The sequence below is a fragment of the Jaculus jaculus genome, chromosome 12, assembly GCF_020740685.1.
Source record: "Jaculus jaculus isolate mJacJac1 chromosome 12, mJacJac1.mat.Y.cur, whole genome shotgun sequence".
Lineage (NCBI taxonomy): Eukaryota > Metazoa > Chordata > Mammalia > Rodentia > Dipodidae > Jaculus > Jaculus jaculus.
The window spans coordinates 5,516,736-5,541,675 of NC_059113.1; the positions used below are offsets into that span (position 1 = coordinate 5,516,736).

Genomic DNA, 24,940 nt, shown 5'->3' on the forward strand with positions numbered 1-24,940 from the left:
AGTGAATTCCCGGTCAGCCTAAGCAAGCATGAGACCCTACCTCAGAAAACCAAAATAAAATTAAATTAAAAAGTAATGGGGCTGGAGAGATGGCTCAGTGATTAAGGTGCTTGCCTGCAAAACCTAAAGACCTGGGTTCAATTCCTCAGAACCCACATAATGCCAGATGCACAGAGTAGTGAATACATCTGGAGTTTGTTTGGAGTGGCTCTAGGCCCTGGTGCACCCATAGTCTCTCTCTTTTCTCTCTCTCTTTCTCTATCCTTGCAAATAAATGAATAAAATAAGAAATAAAAATAAAAAAGAAGGGCTGGAGAGATGGCTTAGCGGTTAAGTGGTTGCCTGTGAAGCCTAAGGACCCCGGTTCGAGGCTCGGTTCCCCAGGTCCCACTTTAGCCAGATGCACAGGGGGGTGCACGCATCTGGAGTTCGTTTGCAGAGGCTGGAAGCCCTGGCGCGCCCATTCTCTCTCTCCCTCTATCTGTCTTTCTCTCTGTGTCTGTCGCTCTCAAATAAATAATAAATAAATAAATAAATAAGAAGTAATGGGCTAGGGAGCTGGCTCAGCAGTTAAAGACACTTGTTTGCAAAGCCTGGAGCCAGTTAAAGATACCTGCTTGCAAAGCCTGACAGCCCAGGTTGAATTCCCCAGGCACCTAGTTAAAGCAGAATGGTCGTTACTTTGCAGTCAAGAGACCCTGATGTGTGTGCACAGATAAATAATTATTCTAAAAGTGAGGCAGCACACTGAAGCAGAAGCTCAAAGCCAGCCTGGACTACGTTAGTAAGACCTTGTCAAGAAAACAGGCTGAGGCAGGAGGATCATAGTGAGTCCAAGGCAGCATGGACTAGAGTGAACCCTTACTTCAAGAAAAGGGGGGCTTGAAGGGCTAAGAGCACTTCCTGTGCAAGCATGAAGGCCTGAGGAGGCCCAAGGAAGCCCGCTTGAGCTCAACCGTGAGAACCCACATAAACAGCCAGGCATGACCGCATATATCTGTAACCCCAGTCCTATAGGGGAGCAGAGACTTGAAAATCTCCAGAGCTCATGAATATACAGTAGGTTGTGGGATCAGTAAGACATTCAAATAAGAATAGACACAAGAGTAATGGAGCTCTCCACTCCAGCCACGTGCACAGGCACATGCATGTGCAAACTCCATGCACACATGCAAAAGAAAAGGAAAAGCAGAGAACGCCCAAGCTTTTGAAAGTTAGAGACGGGCACCATAGCAGGGAGAAGGAACCAGGGTGGGTCCTGTACTTGTCAAAGTTGACATCCAGCATGCCCGCCTTCTCCTGGCTAATTCGCAATAGTGGTGTGTCCAGCCGCCGAATGCAGTCTTTGTCCAGTTCTGATGTCCACTCTTGGAAGGTTTTCCGAACCAGTTCGTCGATGGCTTGGACCATCTGCTGGTAGGTGTGTACAGTCTCCTCTCCAGTTCCAATGTGGGGCAGGAAATGGGCATTAGAAAGGCACTGGGAGGTGGACAGATAAGAGTCCATTGGCACACTCCTCCAGGAGAACCATCTCCCCACACCTGCCACACGTGCGGACACTCACACCCTACCACGCGTGTGAGGATAGCTGTGGGAAGGCAGGACCAAACAGAAAAGGGAAGGAAAACACAAGGCACCCAGTGAAGGGAACCAAAGTGAAGGCAGAAAAGCAGAGGCTTGTGGAAAAAGGAAAGTCACAGAAAGGAGAGGACTGAGAACGAGTGTGGTCATCAGCCTGTCTCATCCCAGTCATCTTCATGCTTCCTCCTCTCTCAGAACCAGCTGGATAATAGCAAGACAGCAGCTCAAATAGCTTTCACCCTGGACTCCCCAGAAGGGTTGACATCATACAGAAGGGCAGGCACAGGGTCTTGCTGGGCGGCCCGGGTTGGTCTGGAACTCTTCTCTCAGCCTCCCAGGTGCTGGCATTTCAGGTAGCAGCCACTGCGCCCAGAACAAAGCTTTCTTCCCCCTCGCTTCCTGGTGCCTGTGTCCAGGCTTCTGGAACCAGGACTGATGCCCTCCTGTTGGCTTGACTCCTCAGCCTATTCTTCCTTCTCAACTAGACATGACAGGCCTAAAACAGCCTTTGCGCCACCAGTCACTGGTGCCACCTCTGCAAATCGCAGCATGGCTTGCCAAAATAAACCGAGGCTGTCTCTTCCCTCATCCAACCCCGTCCACGGTTAGAAAGCCTTCTGAGGGGGTTTGTTTGGTGCCCTCCCTTCCCCCTCCCAGCCACACACAGCAGCACCCTGCCATCTGCTGAGGACGTCTGGAAGGGCTCAGGCACCTACGTTCATGACCCTGTCGATGCGTCTGCGGAGGATCCGGGCCCAGTGCGCCTGGCTGGAATACTGAGCCATGTAGGGCTCCCGGTGAGGCCACTTCTTGTTCAGTTCGCGGTTCACCAGAGCTAACTCACTGTTGAACAGCATGTAGAGATCCACGGCCTTCTTCTCGTATGTCCTCATGATGGCCTAAGGGACAAGAGGAAGAAAATGATGACATGCTCGAAACAGTGGTGTGGGGGGCTGTCCTCTCAGTCACGCGTCCCAGAGGAAAGCTCTGGGCGCATGTGTGTACACACACACACACACACACACACACAGGAAGAAAGGAAAAGATGGAAGTACAGGCCGGACAGCGTCTGAAGGGCGCTGGAGGAGAGGACAGCGGACAAGCCCACGGGGCTGGCGGGCACACCTCGCGGTTGGCAAGCCTGTGGAAGGTATCCAGCAGCAGCACGCCATGCTCCACATCACGAACCAACTCGAAGGCGGAGGTGATCAAGTTCTGGGTCATCACCTCCAGGTCTTTGACTCCGGCTCGGAATCTGCAGCAGCAGAGAGGCACGTCAAGGACAGACCTCCCGACCCCGGCCGCGCGGGACACCTCCCCGAAGGACAAGTGAGGACTAAGTGCTCTGCCTGTGGACACCCCTTTCGCGGCTGCGCTGTGCCGGAGGCGGTCTGGCATCGCCCTTGCTTGGAGGTGAGCAGCGCAGACAGCCCTGGAGCGGCCTGCACGGAGCCCAGTTCCGAGCTCTGGGTCTGGGCCTGACTAGCACCTTCCTCCTTGCTGCTCTCTCCTACGCTGCCTTTCCATCCTTAAGCTGGCCTGGCCTTGTTAGTTTATTTTATTTATTTGTATGCATGTGGGGGGGTGGAAACCGGGGTCTCTTGCCACTGAATGCCGAACGTTGTGTCTGGCTTTACATGGGTGCAAGAGAGTCAAACCCAGGCTGACAGGCTTGACTAGCAAGTGCCTTTAACCAAGGCACCATCGCCCCAGCCCTTTGTTTTTGTATTTTTGAGACGGGATTTCACGTAAGTCAGGCTGGCTTCAAACTCAATATGTAGCAGAACATGATCTTGAACTCCTGATCCTGCCTCCACCTCCTGAGTTCTGGGATTAGAGGCCTACCCCACCATGCCCAGCTCTCCCATGGTCTCCTTCATACATGCCCACTGGCCCCGTTCTTCTCTCCCCTCCCTGCCTGACCCTGGTTGAGCCTGTGATTCACTAACTTATTGTAGTCCTCATGCCAAGAGGTGTTCTTGACATCCAGGATGCCCCCACGAACAGCACGCAGCATTTGTAAATTTTTATGAAAGATGTCCTCTATTTCCAGTAAGTTCCGTGTGATCTGAGGCCCCTGGGCACCAAAGAAGCAAGGAAGGGGACCTTGCTTGCCATCTTCCCAACGGGCAAAGTGGTACTGACAGTCGCATACCTAAAAGAAACCAGCATGAGGGAGGGGTTCTGCTTTCCTTCCTGAACGCAAGGACACTGAGCTTTTTATTTCACTTCAAATGTCTATAAAGCAGAGAGGACCAACCAGATGCAAGGAGACACTGACACGAGCTGCAGCCACACTGCCAACAGGCAAATGCTAGGAAGAAAGGGGCGATGGGAAGCGGGCACAATCGTGTAGGAAGAGCCAGCATGGCAAGTTCCAGGCTCGGCCATTTTTTTAATATTCTATTTTATTTATAAGAGAGAGACAGAGAGAGAGAGAACGGGTGCACGAGGGCCTCCAGCTACTGTAAAAGAACTCCAGAAGTACACACCATCCTGTGCAGCTGGCTTATGTGGGTTCTGGGGAGTCGAATCTAAGTCCTTAGGCCTCACAGGCAAGCACCTTAACTGCTAAGCCATCTCTCCAGCCTCGCCTCTTTATTTCTTATAAGTTTTTAATTTTGAGGGGGTTGGAGGTAGGGTTTCACTCTATCCCAGGCTGACCTGGAATTCACTATGTAGTCTCAGGCTGACCTCCAACTCATGGTGAGCCTCCTACCTCTGCCTCCTGAGTGCTGGAACTAAAGGTGTGCACTACCACACCCGGCTTAAATTTCTTTTAAAAAAAGTTTTTTTAGATACGCAAGACAGAGCGAAAGAGAGAAAGAGAGAGAGAGAGAGAGAAAGAATTGGCATGACAGGGCTTCAGCCACTGAAATCAAACTCCAGATGCTTGTGCCACCTAGTGGGCATGTGCAACCTTGCACTTGCCTCACCTTTGTGCATCTGACTTACCTGGGATCTGGAGGGTAGAACATGGGTCCTTAGGCTTTGCAGGCAAGTGCCTTAATCACTTAGACATCTTTCTAGCCCTCCTTTTAAATTTTTTTTTTAATTTTTTTTTCATTTTTTATTTATTTGAGAGCGACAGACATAGAGAGAAAGACAGATAGAGGGAGAGAGAGAGAATGGGCGCGCCAGGGCTTCCAGCCACTGCAAACGAACTCCAGATGCATGTGCCCCCTTGTGCATCTGGCTAATGTGGGACCTGGGGAACCAAGCCTTGAACTGGGGTCCTTAGGCTTCACAGGCAAGCGCTTAACTGCTGAGCCATCTCTCCAGCCCTCCTTTTAAATTTTTAAAAATAGTTTTATTTATTTATTTAAGAAGGAAAATGGGTGTGTGCCAGGGCTCCTTGCCCCTGAAAACAAACTACAGACATTAATGCCACTTTGTGTATCCGGCTTTATATGAATGCTGAGGAATTGAACTGGGGCCAGTATGTTTTGCAAGCAAGTGCTTCTAACTCCTGGCCATCATCTTTTTATTGTTTTTATTCATTAACTTGTGTGTGTGTGTGTGTGTGTGTGTGTGTGTGTGTGAGTGTAGGCACACCAGGGCCACTTGCCATTGCAAACAAACACCAGCCATTTGGGTCACTTTTTGAGTAGCTTATGAAGATAGCTTGAAGCACCTTTACCCACTGAGCTATCTCCTCAGCCCCTATCATAATCAGAACCTTGGTTCCCTGTGACTTCTGGAGAGGGACTTCGGAGTATGCTACTGGCTTTCGATTCACTCACCCTGACAGTCTGAAGACCTACCTCAATAAGGTCCTTGCAGCGTTGCACAAAGGCATCAACCTGAGCAAATATGCTGGTCTGGTCCAGGACCCAGCCCCGATTGGAGAACCTACGTGAGGACAAAGACTAGAGTTTGTTTTCAGTGGCTGGAGGTCCTTGCAAGCCCATATTCATTCATTCTCATTCTCTCTCTCCCTCTCTCTCTCTCTCTCTCTCTGTAAATAAAGATCTAAAAACAAGTAATTATTAAAACGCAGGGTTGAGGAGATGCTTAGCAGTTAAAGATGCTTGCATGCAAAATCTACTGGCTTGAGTTTGATTCTCCAGAATCCACATAAAATCAGATATATAAAGTGCCACCTGCATCTAGAATTCATTTGCTATGGCAAGAGGCCCTGGTGTGCCATACACACCCATTTTCTCTCTGTGTCTATCTCATTCTCTAATAAATACATTTTAAAAAATATTTTAGGGCTGGAGAGATGGCTTAGTGGTTTAAAGTGCTTGCTTGCAAAGCCTGACAGTCTGAGTTCAACTCTCCATTACCAATGGGTGCCAGATGTACAAAGTGGTGCATGTGTATGGAATTTGTTTCCAGTGGCAAGAAACCCTGGCATGCCCATTCTCTCTTTCTCCTCTCCCTCCATCCCTGTCTTCTCAATTAATAAGGATTTTTTTTAAGAAAATATATTTTAAAAATTGAAAGGGTGAGCTTGGTGTGGTGGCGCACGCCTTTAATCCCAGCACTCGGGAGGCAGAGGTAGGAGGGTCACCGTGAGTTTGAGGCCAGCCTGAGACGACATAGGGAATTCCAGGTCAGCCTGGGCTAGACTGAGACCCAACCTTGAGAAACCAAAAAATGTAAAAGGCGTAAGAAAGGAGTCGCAGCCCCCCTGCAGGATTAGGAGAGGGTGCACAGGGAGGAGGGGGCCCGTCGTACTGGGTGTGCATCTGCACAGCCTGCAGGTAGTGGTCTTTCCAAGCATGGCAACAGGAGATGCAGCCCTGGAGGTCTTCCTTGCTGGAAGAGACGTAGCCCTCAAAGATGTGCTCCAGGGAGACGGCGTGGCAGCACAGGCGGATGATCTCATTGCTCATCTACAGAGTGAACCTCGCTCAGTTCATGGCCTCCTTCCAGAGGCCCCTCCTGGTTTGTCTGCCGCCCCGCCCCGCCCCGCCTCGCCCTCCCTGCGGCTCCAGGTGCTCTCCCTGCGCTCCTTGCCGGCCTCAGCCCAGCGCCACGGTTGGACTACGCCGCCCAGCTCCGCGGGCACCCTTCTCCCACTGCTCTCGCCACCAGCCCACGCGAGAAGCACCAGGCCTTGCTGCCCAGTCCTCAGTCAGCCTCCCTTCACTCCACTGCAAGCCCCATGTTGGGAACGGAGAGGAGATCTTCCCTGCTGAACAACTCAGCCCAGAGCGGGTCCTCGCTGCCTCCATGCCCAGGCCCATCAGCTCCCTCTCTCAAAGCTCCTCCTCCTGCCTGAGCTACTTCTGAGGAGAAACTGAAGCGGAGGCCCCAGCTCTGAGCATCTGCAAGGATGGAGGCCTCGGGTGTCCACCTCAGCTGAGAGGCGGGCCTTATCCCAGTCATGTGCCAGGGGATTTGAGCCCCACACACAGTTTGCATGCACAGACCTTCCGGAAGAGGGAGGTCAGTCTCTCCCGAGTGTTGTAGTGTGGAGAGTTGACCCAGATGATGCGGATGAGACTGATCAGATGAGGGAGCTTGGCAGAGATGTCCTTAGGCTTCATGAAAGCCAGCTCCTGGTAGGGTTCCCTCAGGATCGACAAGAAGGTCAGGTTGGACTGTGCTTGGCGAGAACCATCCTGAAAGGCAAGAGAAATCATGCGCGTATTATGCACAGGAGTCAGCACCTTCCATCCACCTTGAACACTGTCCACACTGGCCTCTGCTGGGAAGCCCTCCGGATGAACCTGCCCGAGCAACAGAGTTTGCACATACTAACTCGCATTCATTTGCCATTGGCTATGAAAGCGTTTAAGACTGGGAATTCCCCGAGCCCAGATCTGGTGTCGGTTCATCTGTCTTTGCCATTTAAGTTAACAGCTCCGAACAAAGTGATGGGGCTGGGGTATGACTCAGAGCTTAAAGGTGCTTACTTGCAAAGCCCACCATCCAGGATTAAATTCCCCAGTATCCACACAAATCCTCACACAAAAAGTGGTGCGTGTGCTTCATTCTTTTGCAGTGTCAAGAGGCCCTAGTATTCACACATGCGCGCACGCGCACGCACACCCACGCACACACAAGCACATGCAAATAAACTATTCTTTTTAGAAAGTGATGAATTCAAAAAGCCAGGTGTTGTGATGCATGCCTTAATTCCAGCACTCAGGAGGCAGAGGTAGGAGGATTGCTATGAGTTCGAGGCCACCCTGAGACTACATAGTGAATTCCAGGTAAGCCTGAGCTAGAGTGAGACCCTACCTCAAAATAAACAAACAACAACAAAAAAAGTGGTGAGTTCTGAGCTGGAGAAATGGCTCACTGGTTATAGATGTTTGCTTGCAAACTGTAATGGCCTGTGTTCAAGTCCTCAGTACCCATGAAAATCCAGATGTGCAGAGTGGTAGACATGTCTGGAGTTCAGTTTGCAGCTGCAGGAGACCTGGCATACACATACTCACTCCTTATGTCTGTTTCTATGCTTATTTCTCTCAAGTAAATAATTTTTTTTTTTTTTTTTTTTTTTTTTTTTTTGGTTTTTCGAGGCAGGGTCTCACTCTGGCTCAGGCTGACCTGGAATTCACTATGTAGTCTCAGGGTGGCCTCGAACTCACGGTGATCCTCCTACCTCTGCCTCCCGAGTGCTGGGATTAAAGGCGTGCGCCACCACGCCTGGCCAAGTAAATAATTTTTTTTTAAATTTTTATTTATTTATTTGAGAGCTACCAACACAGAGAGAAAGACAGGTAGAGGGAGAGAGAGAGAGAGAGAATGGGCACGCCAGGGCTTCCAGCCTCTGCAAACGAAGTCCAGACGCGTGCGCCCCCTTGTGCATCTGGCTAACATGGGACCTGGGGAACCAAGCCTCGAACCGGGGTCCTTAGGCTTCACAGGCAAGTGCTTAACCGCTACACCATCTCTCCAGCCCTAAATAATTTTTTTAAAAGAATTAAGTGAATGCTCACCAGGTGTGATGGCGCATGCCTTTAATCTCAGCACTCAGGAAGCAGAGATAGGAGGATAGCTGTGAATTCAAAGCCAGCCTGAACCTACAGAGTGAGTTCCAGGTCAGCCTGGGCTACAGCAAGACCCTACCCCCCCAAAAAAAAAAATAAAAAGTGAATGTCCCACCCTTCTTTTTCATGTGTGTGTGAGAGAGAGACAATTGGCACACGAAGGCCTCCAGTCACTGTGATCAAACTCAAGACGCGTGTGCCACCTTGTGCACATGCACATGCCACCTTGTGCATCTTCCTTACATGGGGCCTGGGGAGTCGAACACTGGTCCTTAGGCCTCGCAGTCAAGCACCAGCCCTCCCCATTCTTGACTAAGTGTCTGGGCATCATTCCTCTCCACACTCCATCCCATCTCTGATTCTGCTGTCAGCAAGAGCGTTAGACCTCTCCAGCTCAATTCCCTTACTACCTGGCTGAAATTTTCATCTGGGAAGAGAGCTCTTCCACCTCTGTATCACACAGATCGCTCATCTCCTGTGACCCAGCACCAACATGAGCAGCGTGTCATAGTAAGTGTTTGAAGCGCGTGGCTGAAGCACAGGTTCACCTCTGGCTCCCACGCCACCTCTCATCTCGTTTTAGGAAAGCCTGCGTTCCAGCTGTGTTGGAAGGGCTACGCTCACTGAGGGTACTCAACATCTACTTGCTGATTCAGGGACATCTTCCTACGAAAACCAAAGCTCCTTGAAGACCTCGTCACTACTACTCTTACCTTCTCCCGCAGGCACAGAGGCAAGCACTGCGTGGGTCAGTCTTCCTGCAAGGATTTCAGTGCCTCCTCAACTCCTCATGTCACCCCAGCCATTACCCACTTAAAAAATTTTTTTATTTATTTATTTGCAAGCAGAGAGAGAGACAGAGCGAGTATGGGTGCGCCAGGGCCTGTAGCCACTGCAAATGAACTCCAGACACATGTGCCCCTTGTGCAGCTGGCTTACATGGGTCCTAGGGAATTGAACCTGGGTCCTTTGGCTTTGCAAGCATATGCCTTAATCGCTAAGCCATCTCTCCAGCCCCACTGCCCGCTCTTTGCTAAGCCCCAGCTCCGGTCCACTCAGCAACCTGGATCTGCTGAGCCAGCTTCAGGAAGGGCGCTAGGTAGGACGACTTGGCGAGCTGCAGGATGGACTCGATGCGCTTCACGCCCTGCTTCACCAGCTGCTTGCTGATGCCGGACAGGTCCATGCACCGGTTGTGCCAGAACTCAATCTCCTCCAGAGGACCCAAGTTTTCTCCTGTCTCCACCGATTCCTGGGCACTGAGCACCTCCTTGATCTGCCGGGTCCAGTGGATCATGGAGGCTGTGGGGGAGAGGATGAGATCTCTTGCGTTTACGTATACTGCTTCCTACCTGCGCCCTCCCCACACAGAGCCCTCCTATCCAGCTCCTTTGCCCCACCAGACACTGGCGATGCCAGCCACGCACTCTCTAACCGCTGCACCAGCTCTTTGTCCTTCACCACCACCTCAGGCTTCATGTTCATGGCTTCGGCGGGGATGTAGAGGACAGTGTGCCCCTCCAGTTTGTAACGAGTGTCTTAAAAAAAGAAAAAACAGACCAGGAAAGTTCCAAGAAACTGAATTTTTGCTTCCCCCATCATCAGGTACTTTCTCGTTACAGGGACAAAATACCTGACCAGAGCCAGGCTAGGGGAGGAAAGAGTTTATCCTGAATTGCAGTTCCGGAAGTTACAGCCCGTTGCGGCAGGGAAGGCACCGCAGGAGCAGAAAACCACCGTCACGCTGGAGGAGGAAGACAGAGAGAAGGAAAGAGAGAGAACAGCAAGGAGAAGGGACTCTAAAGCCTCAGGGCCCGCCCCAGTGACACACATTCTCCTGAGGGCTCCGCCTCCTGAAGGGTTCACCTTCTGCCCAAACAGCACCACCAACTGGGTGAAGATTAAACATTCAAACCACCATGCCGTGTATAAATTATGGTGGATAATGGGGGTGGGGTGGGGATACAGTCACGCCTGTATTTCCATGAGTTCCCTACCCAGAGACTCAATCAACTATGTGCTGAAGAAACTTTTTTTTTTTTTTTTTTTTTTTTGGTTTTACGAGATAAATTCTTGTGCTAGCCCAGGCTGATCTAGAATTCGCTATGTATTCTCAGGGTGGCCTCAAACTCATGACAATCCTCCTGCCTCTGCCTCCCAAGTGCTAGGATTAAAGGTGTGTGCCACAATACCTGACTTGGATATATATTTTTTAAATCTACATCTGAGTCTGGAGAGCTGGCTGAGCAGTTAAAGGCACTTGCTTGCAAAGCTTGACTGCCTAGTTTAATTTCCCAGTACCCCCATAAAGCCAGATGCACCAAGCGGCACATGCATCTGGAGTTCATTTGCAGTGGCAGGAGGCTCTGACATGCCCATATTCATATTCTCTCTCTTTCTCTCTTTGAAAATAAATCAAAAATATTTAGGCTGAAGAGATGGCTAAGTGGTTAAAGGCACTTACTTGCAAAGCTTGATTGTGCAGGTTCAAATCCCCAGGACTCATGTAAAGCCAGATGCACAAATTGGTGCATACATCTGGAGTTTATTTACAATGGCAAAAGACCCTGGCATACCCAATCTCTCAGCCTCTCTTTCTCTCTCTGATGGCAAATAAATAATAACATTTTCAATTTTTTAAAGAAGCCAGATGTGGTGATACATGCCTATTATTTCAGCATTTGGGAGGCAGAGGTAGGAGGATTGCCATGAGTTCAAGGCCACCCTGAGACAACATAGTGAATTCCAGGTCAGCCTGAGCTAGAGTGAGACCTACCTCAAAAAAAAAAAAAAAGTCCTTTTAAAGGCTGGGAATGTAACTCCATAATAGACCATTTATGTAGTATTATGAGGCCCTGGGTTTGGTCCTAGTGCTGAAAAAGTAAAAGCTTCTTTTAGCTGTCAGATTTTTTTGTTTTGGTTTGGTTTTGGGGTTTTGTTTTTTTTTTTTCTAGGTAGGGTCTCACTCTAGTCCAGGCTGACCTGGAACACATTATGTAGTCTCAGGGTGGCCTTGAACTCACGGCAATCCACCTAACTCTGCCTCCCAAGTGCTGGGATTAAAGGCGTGCGCCACCACACCGGCTAGCTGTCGGTTTTCATATTAGTAACAGGGTCAGTGGTGTGGCTCGGTGGTAGAGCCTGTGCTTACCGTGCGTGGGGGCCGGGTGTGATCTCCAGCATCACTACAAAAACGTGGGGGGCTGGAGAGAGGGCCTAGTGGTTAAGGCGCTTGCCTGTGAAGCCTGAGGACCCAGATTTGGTTCCCCAGAACCCACATAAATCAGATGGTGGTGCATTTGTCTGGAGTTCATTTGCAGTGGCCAGAGGCCCTGGCATGCCCATTCTGTCTCTTATTTATTTATTTATTTATTTTCTTTTTGGATTTTTGAGGTAGGGTCTCACTCTAGCTCAGGCTGACCTGGAATTCACTGTGTAATCTCAGGCTTCCCTCAAACTCACTACGATCCTCCTACCTCTGCCTCCTGAGTGCTGGGATTAAAGGCATGCACCACCATGCCTGGCTCTGTCTCTCTTTCTTTATATAAATATATTTTTTTTAATGGGGAAGTATCACTGGCCATGATGAATCACTCACTTACCTCAAAAGCCCTACAATGGAGAAGCCAGTCACTCCAGCTTTCTTGCTTACCTGTCAGGCAGGCCAGGAACCTGTGCAGATGTGAGACAAAATGATTTCGAATGCTCTCAGGCCAAGTTGTGTTCATAAAGATCTGAGGGACATAGACACCAGTGAGCAGCCGGAGCAGAGCTGGGATGTAGGAGCCCCGCACTGTGCCAAATTGCACAGTGTCCTCAAAGTTCTCGGGGGTGATGGGAACAGGTGCTTGGCGAATAAAGTAGACGAGCTGATTCTGGGTCTGCATGAAAGACAGGAGGTCAGGGTTCAGCCTCCAGGTCCCAACACAAAGGAATCTGAGGTGCCCATCTGGAAAGCCAGCCTGAGTTCTCTGTCACTGCTCCTACATTTGTCATGAAGTGCTTTCTGTTCATCTCAGGGACATAACAGATGTCATACTCACTGGTGTGGGTAGGAATGAAGAGAGCTAGCCTGGAGGGAATACACTATTGTGCACACCGTGGGCTCCAGAGTCTAACACAATGGCTGGCACATAGTAGACACTCAATAAATGTTTGTTGGGGGAATGGGAGATGGAGAGAATAGAATAAATGATGCCTTTCAGCCAAGGGGAAAAACAGGACGAAGGAGTGCTGGAAGTAAGAGAGAAAGGAGGAAAACTGGAAGAGCAAAGCCATGATCTAGGACTGCCAGCGCAGATGCATGTTCTGTTTTTGTTTTTGGTATGTTAGGTTTCGGGGTTTTTTTTAATTATTATTTTATTTTGAGTCAGGTTGACCTCAAACTTGCTAGGTAGCAGAGGATGACCGTGAACTCCTAATCCTTCTGCCTCCACCTCCAGAGAGCTGGGATTACAGGTATGCACACCAAACCTGGCTGCGTGCTGGAGACCAACTCCAGAGCAGAGTCCAGCAGCCATCTGGAGTCCATCTTTTGTCCCGCACAGCAGGGGAAGAGGAGACGCTTCCAGGTGCTCTCAGGTGAACACGCTAAGCCCATGCAATGAAGTACAAAAGTGCCTCAACATATTTCCTGTGCGTGTCACTCTGTTTTTCAGTTTTCTATTTGCTAAGTTTAAGTCACAATGCTCTTGCTTTTAGGTCCTGATGCTCGTGTTTTTGCTCTTAAATTCTTACTAAATCCCCAATGTATACTAACACAAGACACAAAGAAGTGATTGTATCTTACTGAACCTTTCACACGTACGCTTGTTAATCATTTCTTCATATGCTTCATGACAAAAGCACTGTGCGGGGCTGAGAGGCAGAGGCGTCACCCGACCATGACCTCTCCCCGGCCCGCCCCTCTGCTCTAAGTCTGACTGACTGACTTCCCAGGCAAGTGTGCTGCTTGAGACAGCTGCAGTTGCATATTCGTTTACCGAATTTTCATTTAGCCTTCAATTTTGTCTGTGGTGAATGCTGCTATTGCTTATATTCAAAAATGTAGTTCTATCCCAGCACTCGGGAGGCAGAGGTAGGAGGATCGCCATGAGTTCAAGGCCACCCTGAGACTACAGAGTGAATTCCAGGTCAGCCTGGACCAGAGTGAGACCCTACCTTGAAAAACAAAAAACAAACAGACAAACAAAAATGTAGTTCTAGCCCAGGCTGACCTGGAACTCGCTCTGGAGCAGCAGGCTGGCCTCAGACTCACAGTGAGCCTCCCAACTGCTGGGGTTAAAGGCTTGTGCCACTATGCCCAGCAAAAATGTATTTTTCTAATTTACAACTACAATATTTCTATTTTAAGTTCTGACTGCCACATTCTTAGGAAAGTCATTCTCACTGAGTGAGACTCGCTGCTTTGCTCATTTCCACTTTTGTGTATGTGTGGGGGGTGTTTGTTCACCTGGATTGTTGTACTGAAGGTCGAAGCCAAGGCCTCTCATGTGCTAGGCAGCACTCTACCACTGAGATATACCCCTAACCTGTAAAAATTGTTTTTAGGCTGGGAAGATAAGTCAGTAGTTAACTTGTTTGCAAAGCCTTTTAACTAGGTTGGCCCGGGTTGGATTCCCCAGCACCCAGGTAAAGCCAGATGCACAAAGTGATGTATGCATCTGAAGTTCATTTGCAGCAGTAAGAGGCCCTGGGGAGCCCAATCAATCTCTTTCTCTCTCTCTCTTCCTTTCTCACTCTCAAATAAATAAATACTTTAAAGTATTTTGGTGCAACTTTTCCTTATTATTTCCTGAATTCTAAAAACTGAAAATAAGAGACAGGTGTGGTGATGCATGCCTTTAATCCCAGCACTGGGGAGGCAAAGGTAGGAGAATCGCCATGAGCTCAAGGCCACCCTGAGACTATATAGTGAATTCCAGGTCAGTCTGGGCTAGAGTGAAATCCTACCTCAAACAAACAAACAAACAAAAAAACACCATAAAAAAGAAATAAATTAAGCATCTTCCCACTATCCAGAAATAAATCTCAGCATTTGTAGGGTTTTTTGTTTGTTTGTTTAGGTAAGGTCTCACTCTAATCCAGGCTGGCCTCCCAAATGCTGGGATTAAAGGTATGCAGCATGCACCACTATGCCTGGCTGCTATTTTCTATAAGTTTGTTTATTTATTTATTTTTGTATCCATGTTCAAAAAGCTTAATAACTATTTTTGTTAAGATGATATATGTTAATTACAAATTATTAAATTTTACAGAAGGACTGATGGCGTAGCTCAGTGATACTTGCCTTACACTTCATGCCTTTTCTGTTGTTTTGAAACAGGGTCTTACTTTTTTTTTTTTGTGGTGTTTTGTATTTTGACATAGAATCTCATGCTGTTCTCAAAATCTCTGTGTAGCCATGGCTGGCTTTGGACTATGAATCCTCTTGCCTCTACCTTCCACACACAAAGCCATGTCTCTTCAACCTCCTTTCATTTCTAACAATTCCCATCCCGTGTGTGTGTGTGTGTGTGTGTGTGTGTGTGTGTGTCTGTCTGTCTGTCTGTCTGTCTGTGAGTTTTTTAAGATAGGGTCTCCATATATGGCCCAGGCTAGACTCGAATTCTTGATTTTCCTGTCTCAGCTTCTCAAGTGCTGGGATTACAGGCATTTCCACCATATCCATCCCTTCTCTTTCTTTTATGGTATCCATTGATAGTTCTAAGAATTAGATAGTTCAAACCAGTTGTTTTCCAAAAGATCCCTTAATTTAGATTGACCAGATAGTCCTCATTATTAGATTGAAGTTAAACATTCTTCGTAGACTATTACATAGGTGACATTCTCAAAAAATTAGTATCCTTGAATTTTAGTTGTGCAAATAAAATGTATTAATTTATAATATACATACATAGTACATAACATATAATTTATAGTAGGCACTGACTAATAAACTTTATGCAAAATGCTATGTTCTTTTGATTCCCAAATATAGTTCCTTTTGCATTTCAGGAAAATTCTTTGTACTTTATGCCTAAACGCACATGTGTGGCATTTGCTGGCTGCAGCCCTCAGATCAGCTCTCTGCCTTTCAAGCCTCCCCGCGTCTCTCTAGCTCCCTTGCTGTCTTCAGCCTTGTCTTCTGGAGGCACGGGGCCTACCGCAGCCTCCTCTAGACGGGTGAACGATTTCCAGCCACAGCTAGTCACCTCCTTGCCATTGCTCACTAGCCTTGCAGCATGTTGCTTTATCTGTCCCCTGGAATCTGCGTTCTCCCTTTTATCTCATTTTCACCATTTATTATTTTGTCTACTTCTTAAAAACTTGAATTCATGTCCGTATCAAATTGTGCTACCATGACCCTGCGTGAGGAATCTCCTCTCCTCAGGTACCCCTCCTCCGGTATGTGCTTTGTTCTTTGTTCTTTGTTCTTTTTTCCTTTTTTTTTTTTTTTGTCCTTGATATAATATGCTTGCTGTTGCCATGCAATTTCTCCTGTTTTGCTCATGCCTAGGCATTTCTGTGAATTTACTCTTTTGGTTCTAATGTACTGTGGGCAACTGTTTGATGCCCCACCAAGAGAGAGCGTGTTTTTTTTCACCTCTTGAAGTTAAAGTGAAAGGATTGGCTATTTTATGTTTTATTCTCTTTTCTTTTTAAAAGATTTTTATTAGGCTGGAGAGATGGCTTAGCGGTTAAGCGCTTGCCTGTGAAGCCTAAGGACCCTGGTTCGAGGCTCGGTTCCCCAGGTCCCATGTTAGCCAGATGCACAAGGGGGCGCACGCGTCTGGAGTTCGTTTGCAGAGGCTGGAAGCCCTGGCGTGCCCATTCTCTCTCTCCCTCTACCTGTCTTTCTCTCTGTGTCTGTCGCTCTCAAATAAATAAATAAAAATTTTAAAAAATAAAAAAAAAAGATTTTTATTTATTTACTTGCAACAGAGAGAAGGGGGATGGGCATGCTGGAGCTTCTCACCACTGCAAACGAATTCTGGACGCATGTGCCACTATGTGCATCTGGCTTTACATAGGTACTGGGGAATCGAAACAGGACCATCAGACTTTGCAAGCAAGCGCTTTTAACTAATGAGCCATCTCTGCAGCTCTGATTTCTTCACTGTTCTGGAGCCTAAGAAACTGCTTTGAGGAGGGCAGTAGATGTTAACTAATGTCAAATGGAGATTTTCGAAAAGCTCCAAGGTTCCCTCCATCCAGGCAGGAGTGCCAACCATTCCATAGGCAGGATGGGTGCCTGAACTCAGTTCTTACCCTTTCCACTGGTCAGCCATATTTCTCACTTAATGTGTGTGCACGTGTACACATGCATGTGGACGTCAGAGGACACTCTCGGGTGTTATTCTTGTTGTGTGTGTGTGTGCATGTGGACATCACAGGACACTCTCGGGTGTTATTCCTATTGTGTGCGTGTGTGTGCACGTGTACATATGCATGTGGATGTCAGAGGACACCCTCGGGTGTTATTCTTGTTGTGTGAGTGTGTGTGCACAGGTACATATGCATGTGGACATCAGAGGACACTCTCGGGTGTTATTCCTATTGTGTGCGTGTGTGTGCATGTGTACATATGCATGTGGATGTCAGAGGACACCCTCGGGTGTTATTCTTGTTGTGTGAGTGTGTGTGCACATGTACATATGCATGTGGACGTCAAAGGACACTCTCGGGTGTTATTTTTGTGTGTGCGTGTGTGTGTGCACGTGTACATACACATGTGGACGTCAGAGAACACTCAGGTGTTATTCTTGTTGTGTGTGCGTGTGTGTGCACGTGTACACATGCATGTGGACGTCAGAGGACACTCTCGGGTGTTATTCTTGTTGTGTGAGTGTGTGTGCACAGGTACATATGCATGTGGACATCAGAGGACACTCTCGGGTGTTATTCCTATTGTGTGCGTGTGTGTGCATGTGTACATATGCATGTGGATGTCAGAGGACACCCTCGGGTGTTATTCTTGTTGTGTGAGTGTGTGTGCACATGTACATATGCATGTGGACGTCAAAGGACACTCTCGGGTGTTATTTTTGTGTGTGCGTGTGTGTGTGCACGTGTACATACACATGTGGACGTCAGAGAACACTCAGGTGTTATTCTTGTTGTGTGTGCGTGTGTGTGCACGTGTACACATGCATGTGGACGTCAGAGGACACTCTCGGGTGTTATTCTTGTGTGTGAGCATGTGTATGCACGTGTACACATGCATGTGGACGTCAGAGGACACTCTCGGGTGTTATTCTTGTTGTGTGCGTGGGTGTGCACTGTACATATGCATGTGGACGTCAGAGGACACTCTCAGGTGTTATTCTTGTTGTGTGCGTGGGTGTGCACTGTACATATGCATGTGGACGTCAGAGGACACTCTCGGGTGTTATTCTTGTTGTGTGCGTGGGTGTGCACGTGTACACATGCATGTGGACGTCAGAGGACACTCTCGGATGTTATTCTTGTGTGTGAGCATGTGTGTGCACGTGCACATACACATGTGGACATCAGAGGACACTCTTGGGTGTTATACTTGTTGTGTGCGTGTGTGTGCACGTGAGCATATGCATGTGGACATCAGAGGACACCCTCAGGTGTTATTCTTGTTGTGTGTGCATGTGTGTGCACGTGTACACATGCATGTGGACGTCAGAGGACACTCTCGGGTGTTATTCTTGTTGTGTGCGTGGGTGTGCACTGTACATATGCATGTGGACGTCAGAGGACACTCTCGGGTGTTATTCTTGTGTGCGTGGGTGTGCACGTGAACATATGCATGTGGACGTCAGAGGACACACTCGGGTGTTATTCTTGTTGTGTGCGTGGGTGTGCACTGTACATATGCATGTGGACGTCAGAGGACACTCTCGGGTGTTATTCTTGTTGTGTGCGTGGGTGTGCACGTGTACACATGCATGTGGACGTCAGAGGACACTCTCGGGTGTTATTCTTGTGTGTGAGCATGTGTGTGCACGTGCACATACACATGTGGACATCAGAGGACACTCTTGGGTGTTATACTTGTTGTGTGCGTGTGTGTGCACGTGTACATATGCATGTGGACATCAGAGGACACCCTCAGGTGTTATTCTTGTTGTGTGTGCATGTGTGTGCACGTGTACACATGCATGTGGACGTCAGAGGACACTCTCGGGTGTTATTCTTGTTGTGTGCGTGGGTGTGCACTGTACATATGCATGTGGATGTCAGAGGACACTCTCGGGTGTTATTCTTGTTGTGTGCGTGGGTGTGCACTGTACATATGCATGTGGATGTCAGAGGACACTCTCGGGTGTTATTCTTGTTGTGTGCGTGGGTGTGCACTGTACATATGCATGTGGACGTCAGAGGACACTCTCGGGTGTTACTCTTGTGTGTGCGTGTGTGTGCACGTGTACATATGCATGTGGACGTCAGAGGACACTCTCGGGTGTTATTCTTGTTGTGTGCGTGTGTGTGCACGTGTACATACGCATGTGGACATCAGAGGACACTCTCGGGTGTTATTCTTGTTGTGTGCATGTGTGTGCACGTGTACATAGGCATGTGGACATCAGAGGACACCCTTGGGTGTTATTCTTGTTGTGTGCATGTGTGTGCATGTGTACATATGCATGTGGACGTCAGAGGACACTCTTGGGTGTTATTATTGTGTGTGTGCGTGTGTGTGCACGTGTACATATGCACGTGGACATCAGAGGACACTCTTGGGTGTTATTCTTATTGTGTGCGCGTGTGTGTACACGTGTACATATGCATGTGGACGTCAGAGGACAGTCTCGGGTGTTACTCCTCAGGTGCTGCCCACCTTTTTGGAGACAGTTTCTCAGTAGTTGTATTTGAGAGCTAGAGTGACAGCTTAGAGGTTAAGGGCTTGCCAGTGAAGCTTAAGAACCCATGTTCCATTTCACTCCAGATCCCACATAAGCCAGACACACAAAGGTGAGGCAAGAGCAAGGTCATACATGCCCACTAGATGGTGCAAGCATCTGGAGTTTTAATGCAGCGGCTGAGGTCCTGGCATTCCGATTCTCTCTCTCTCTCTCTCTCTCTCTCTCTCTCTCTCTCTCTCTCTCTCTCTCTCCTTTCCCTCTGTGTCTCTATCTCTCTTTCTTTCAAATAAAAAAATCATTTTTAAAAGGTGCTTAAATCCAGGCATGGTGGTGCACACCTTTAATCCCATCACTTGGAAGACAGAGGTAGGAGGATCACGGTGAGTTCAAGGCCTGAGACTACAGAGTGAATTCCAGGTCAGCCTGGTCTAGAGTGAGCCCCTACCTCGAGAAAACAAAAATATAAATAAATAAGTAAATAAAAGGCCCTTTAAAAAACGTTAGGGGCTGGAGTGATGACTTACTAGTTAAGGCACTTACCTACAGAATCAAAGGACCCAGGTTCAGTTTCCCAGGACCCATGTAAGCTAGATGCACAAGGTGGTACATGCATCTGGTTTGTTTCCAGCGGCTGGAGGCCTTGGCTTGCACTCGCTTGCTCTCTCTCCCTCTTTCAAATAAACAAATGAATGTTTTTAAGTTGGGCTGGAGAGATGGCTTAGTGGTTAAGCACTTGCCTGTGAAGCCTAAGGACCCCAGTTCGAGGCTCAATTCCCCAGGACCCACATTAGCCAGATACACAAGGGGGTGCACACATCTGGAGTTCGTTTGCAGTGGCTGGAGGCTCTGGCGCACCTGTTCTCTCTATATATCTGCCTCTTTGTCTCTCTGTCACTCTTAAAGAAATAAGTAACTTGGGTTTGGTACTTGCCTAATTAGGCTAGACTGGCTGGCCACAGAGTTTCAGGGACCTACCTGTTTCCACCTCCCCAGCACTGGGGATGGCAGTCTGCACACCAAGCCTGGTTTATGTCGGTTCTGGGGCTGGAGTTCAGGTCCTTATGCTTGCAAGGTTAGTAACTTTACCAGCTGAGCTATGTGTCAGGCCTGTCATTCATTTTGAAAGTTCACTAGAGTTGAAATACTTCTTTATTTGTTGCGTGTGGCTTTTTGTTTTCATATTTGCTAATTTTACTTTTTGCTCATCTTAGCAGTGCTGAGTAATGTTTTTCCAATGGCGGAAGAATTTACTTTGGCTTATAAGGGAAGGGGAGGCAGCAGGTGACTGGTCACACCGTGAAGTCAGAGAGCAGGAAGAGGTGAGCCTTTATTTTCTCTCTCTGCGGTGGGGATTGAGCACAAGGACTCCCACTGAGTCTCACTCCTGAGCTCTGAGGATGACAGTGTCTGTAAGAAAGTTCAACTAGCCATCTTAACTAGAGAACGCAGTGAGTCCACAGGCCATTTCAGAGCAGGTTAAATGGATTCTGTTTGTTGTTCTGCCTGCTTGAGGCCTGGTCTCGATACACTGCTCTGACTGGCTAGAACTCACTCTGTAGTGCACATTGATCTTGATCTTACAGGAATCCTCCTGTCTCTGCCTACTGAGGGCTGGAATCATGGTTGAGGGCCACCACACCCAGATGTTTTTTGGGGGGGGGTTTCGAGGTAGGGTCTCACTCTGGTCCAGGCTGACCTGGAATTAACTCTGTAGTCTCAGGGTGGCCTTGAACTCACGGCGATCCTCCTACCTCTGCCTCCTGAGTGCTGGGATTAAAGGCGTGTGCAACCACACCTGGCTCAGATTTTTTTTTAAGACAGGTTCTTGCTATATAGTCCAGGCTCTCCTTAAAGTTGTGATCCTCCTGTCTCAATCCCCCCAAGTGCGAGGATTATAGTCATGCACTACTACACCAGCAAGAGATTCTTTTAAAATGAAAAAGTTCATGTTCCATATGTTTCATTGACTAACACATCCTTCCCCACAGATTTTAAATGTCACTTTTATAGAAAATGCTTACATATCTATTGCTGTACTTTCTATTTCCTATGTACTGTGATCAATAATGTCTGTTTTTATACTTTCTAAATTTCTATGTTGTCATCCTATACATTCCTGACATATAACTACTGATATTAGTGTAATTTAATAAATGTTTTTGTGACAATAAATCTACATTATTTTCTTTCATAATTACCTTTACTATTTTCATGCATTTTTCTGCATACATTAAAACAATTTTTATGAGACAAGGTCACATGTCTCCCAAGCTGGCCTTGAACTTGCTATGTAGCCAGGGGTGACCTTGACCTTCCAGTCCTCTTGCCTCCATCTCCTGTATGCTGAGATTATAGATGTGCAGCCCCACCACCAAGTGTATGTGGTATTAGGGAATAAACCCGGGGATTTGTGTTTTCTAAGCAAGAATCCTACCAAGTGATCTATATCTCCACTCATTCCAAAATTCTGTTTTTTAATTTATTTTTATTTATTTATCAGAGAGAGAGAGAGAGAGAATGGGCATGCCAAGGCCTCTAGCCACTGCAAAGTATTTCCAGATGTATGCACCACCTTGTGCATCTAGCTTACATGGGACCTGGAGAATCAAACCTGGGTCCTTAGGCTTTGCAGGCAAGCATCTTAACAGCTAAGCCATCTCTCCAGCCTAAAATTCTTTCTTTTTAAAAAATGAACTTGATGGGTCTGGCGGCTCACGCCTTTAATCCCAGCACTTGGGAGGCAGAGGTAGGAGGATTATGGTGAGTTCAAGGCCACTCTGAGACCACATAGTGAATTCCAGGACATCCTGGGCTAGAGTGAGACCCTACCTCAAAAAAAAAAAAAAAGAAGAATGAATTTTTACCTATTTATTTGCATATGTGAGTGTGTGTTTGTGTATATGGGTGCACCATGGTCTCTTGCCTTTTCAAATGAACATCAGATATATCACTTTCTTTGCATCTGGTGTATGTGGGTGCCTTGGATATTGAACCCAGTCCACAGGCTTTGCAAACAAATGACTTTAACCACTGAGCAATCCCCTAGACCCTAAAATGCTTTATACAAGAAATCCAGAGAGTGACATTCAGACACAGTGACTGCAACTAAATCAAAACAATGCATGAGAATGCACACCTGTAGTCCCAGCAGAAAGCAAAAAGACAATGAGCTGAGCTCTGGTCATGGGATGCTGGCTGTAACACCCCCAAATCATGCAACCAGCAACAGCAGCATGCCTCCTCCAGCAAGGCTGCACCTCCCAAACTGACTTCAGCCAGGAACCAATATTCAAAACCCACGAGTCTATGAGGGACTAGGAGGGACCTGATACAATGCAGCACACAGGGTCTCACTGCGTCCGGAGCTCCCTGACAGCTAATTTAGCTAGCCAGCTTGACTCAAGGACAGCCTACCTCCCAAGCTCTGGGATAACAGGTGTGCACTTCCATACCTGAAATTTACTTGGGTGCTGGGGATCCAAACTCAGGTCCTCCTGCTTGCCCACACTTTACACTATTAAGACACCACTATGAAAGCGGGGCGTGGTGGTGCACGCCTTTAATCCCAGCACTTGGGAGGCAGAGGTAGGAGGATCGCCGTGAGTCGAGGCCAGCCTGAGTCAACATAGTGAATTCCAGTTCAGCCTGGGCTAGACCGTACCTCATTTAAAAAAAAAAAAGAAAGAAAATTCAGTTGTGGTGGTGCACACTGGTGATCCCAGCACTGGGATGGCAGAAGACAGACAGACCCCGGGGCTCCCTAGTCAGGCAGTCCAGACTAACTGTTAATATCCAGGCCAGTGAGAGAGCCTGTCTCAAAAAAAGATGGATGCTCTGTCTCTCTGACTCTTCCTGTCTCTGTCTGTTGCTGTCAAATAAATAAATAAACAAAAAAATTTTAAAAAAGAAAAAAAAAAGGGCTGGAGAGATGGCTTAGTGGTTAAGCGCTTGCCTGTGAAGCCTAAGGACCCCGGTTCGAGGCTCGGTTCCCCAGGTCCCACGTTAGCCAGATGCACAAGGGGGCGCACGCGTCTGGAGTTCGTTTGCAGAGGCTGGAGGCCCTGGCGCGCCCATTCTCTCTCTCTCTCTCTCTGTCTCTCTGTCTCTCTGACTCTTCCTGTCTCTGTCTGTTGCTGTCAAATAAATAAATAAACAAAAAAAAATTTTTTAAAAAAGAAAAAAAGGTGGATGGCACGTGAGGATGACACTAAGGTTGTCCTCTGGCCTCCACAGGCACACATGTAACTATGCACATGCACCCACACACATACAAACATGCATACATGCATACATCACCTACACGCCCATCACACTCAAATCCCACCACTAACATTTTACTATCCTTTTTTTTTTTTACTATCCTTTTTTTTTTTTAACTATACTTCTTTGTCTTGCTTTCTCTCTATCCTAGGTCTACTTTTCACTAGCATATACTCCATGTTGCCGAAACAGTTATTTTTTTAAAGGCCTCAGTAGTTCTCTTCAAGAAACAAGCCAAACTCTTTAGTGTATGTAACCCATACAAGGCTCCTTACAGACTGACCCCAACTCACCTCTCAGTACCCTTTTCCCACCACTCCTCTTTTCTTTGCACATAAAGTGTTCATTATTGAATAGTTTTCACCCGGTCCTGATGAAATCCTACTTATTAACTTCATTCCCAGCTCAAAGATCACCTCCACATCAAGCTTTCCCACAATTCATTGGCTTTATTAGTTGCTCACCAAAAGCTTTTATAAGGCTTTGGTCAGCCAGGCACGTGGCTCACACCCATTACCCCAGCACTCAGAGCTGAGCTAATAGAGGAAGTGCTGTGCATTCAAGGTCAGCCTGGGCCATCAAGTGAGTTCCAGGTCGGCCTGGACTATAGTGAGACTCTTAAAAAAAAATAAAAAATAAAAAACAACAAAGTTTGCTGGGCGTGGTGGCGCACGCCTTTAATCCCAGCACTTGGAGGCAGCAGTAGGAGGCTCACTATGAATTCAAGGCCATGCCAAGACTACGTAGTAAATTTCAGGTCAGCCTGGGCTAGAGTGAGACCCCACCTTGAAAAAAAAATGATGGTGATGATAAAGCTTTGAGCATGCATCAAAATACACATGCAGGCACTCTTCTCAATGGTAGAGAGCACTTTTTGCATGTGTGTCATGTAATAGGTATAATGGTGTGCCTGGTACATGCATGTATGTGTAGATGTTGTGTGCACGTGTGGCAACCAGAAGAGAATGGCGATGTGCTCTCCATTGCTCATCCATTTGTTTGCTTGAGACAGAGTCTCCACTGACTTGCCATTTTCACAAGCCCCAGTGATTCTCCACCTCTGCGCCCCACAAGACTGGGGTTGCAGACACACATGGCCACAACCAGCTATTTACAAGGGTTCTGGGGAATCGAACTCAGTAGTCTCAGACCCCCTCAATTCCTAATGCTTGTGCAGGAAATGCTCTTAACCACTGAGCAATCTCTCCAGCCCCATGCAGAACATTTTTTGGCATGCACAAAGACCTGGGTTTAATGCCCAGCACCACCAAATAAATAAATAAAAATAAAAATATTTAAATGTTTATATGTCTCCTTTCTCTACTCGCCCAA

At 47.6% G+C, this 24,940-nt stretch overlaps 1 protein-coding gene across 1 annotated transcript in view; it reads right to left on the reverse strand.

Annotated features, from left to right (window-relative positions):
- Nucleotides 1-24,940, reverse strand: part of Dnah2 (dynein axonemal heavy chain 2) — a 136,906-nt gene that overhangs the window by 93,757 nt on the left and 18,209 nt on the right. Inside the window, exons 5-12 of the mRNA XM_045130831.1 lie at nt 12,184-12,412; nt 9,959-10,069; nt 9,595-9,833; nt 6,963-7,154; nt 3,531-3,736; nt 2,707-2,836; nt 2,298-2,480; nt 1,265-1,479 (exon numbers count right to left, since the gene is read on the reverse strand). Coding sequence (XP_044986766.1) covers nt 1,265-1,479; nt 2,298-2,480; nt 2,707-2,836; nt 3,531-3,736; nt 6,963-7,154; nt 9,595-9,833; nt 9,959-10,069; nt 12,184-12,412 — 1,505 coding nt within the window. The remainder of the gene's footprint in view (nt 1-1,264; nt 1,480-2,297; nt 2,481-2,706; nt 2,837-3,530; nt 3,737-6,962; nt 7,155-9,594; nt 9,834-9,958; nt 10,070-12,183; nt 12,413-24,940) is intronic.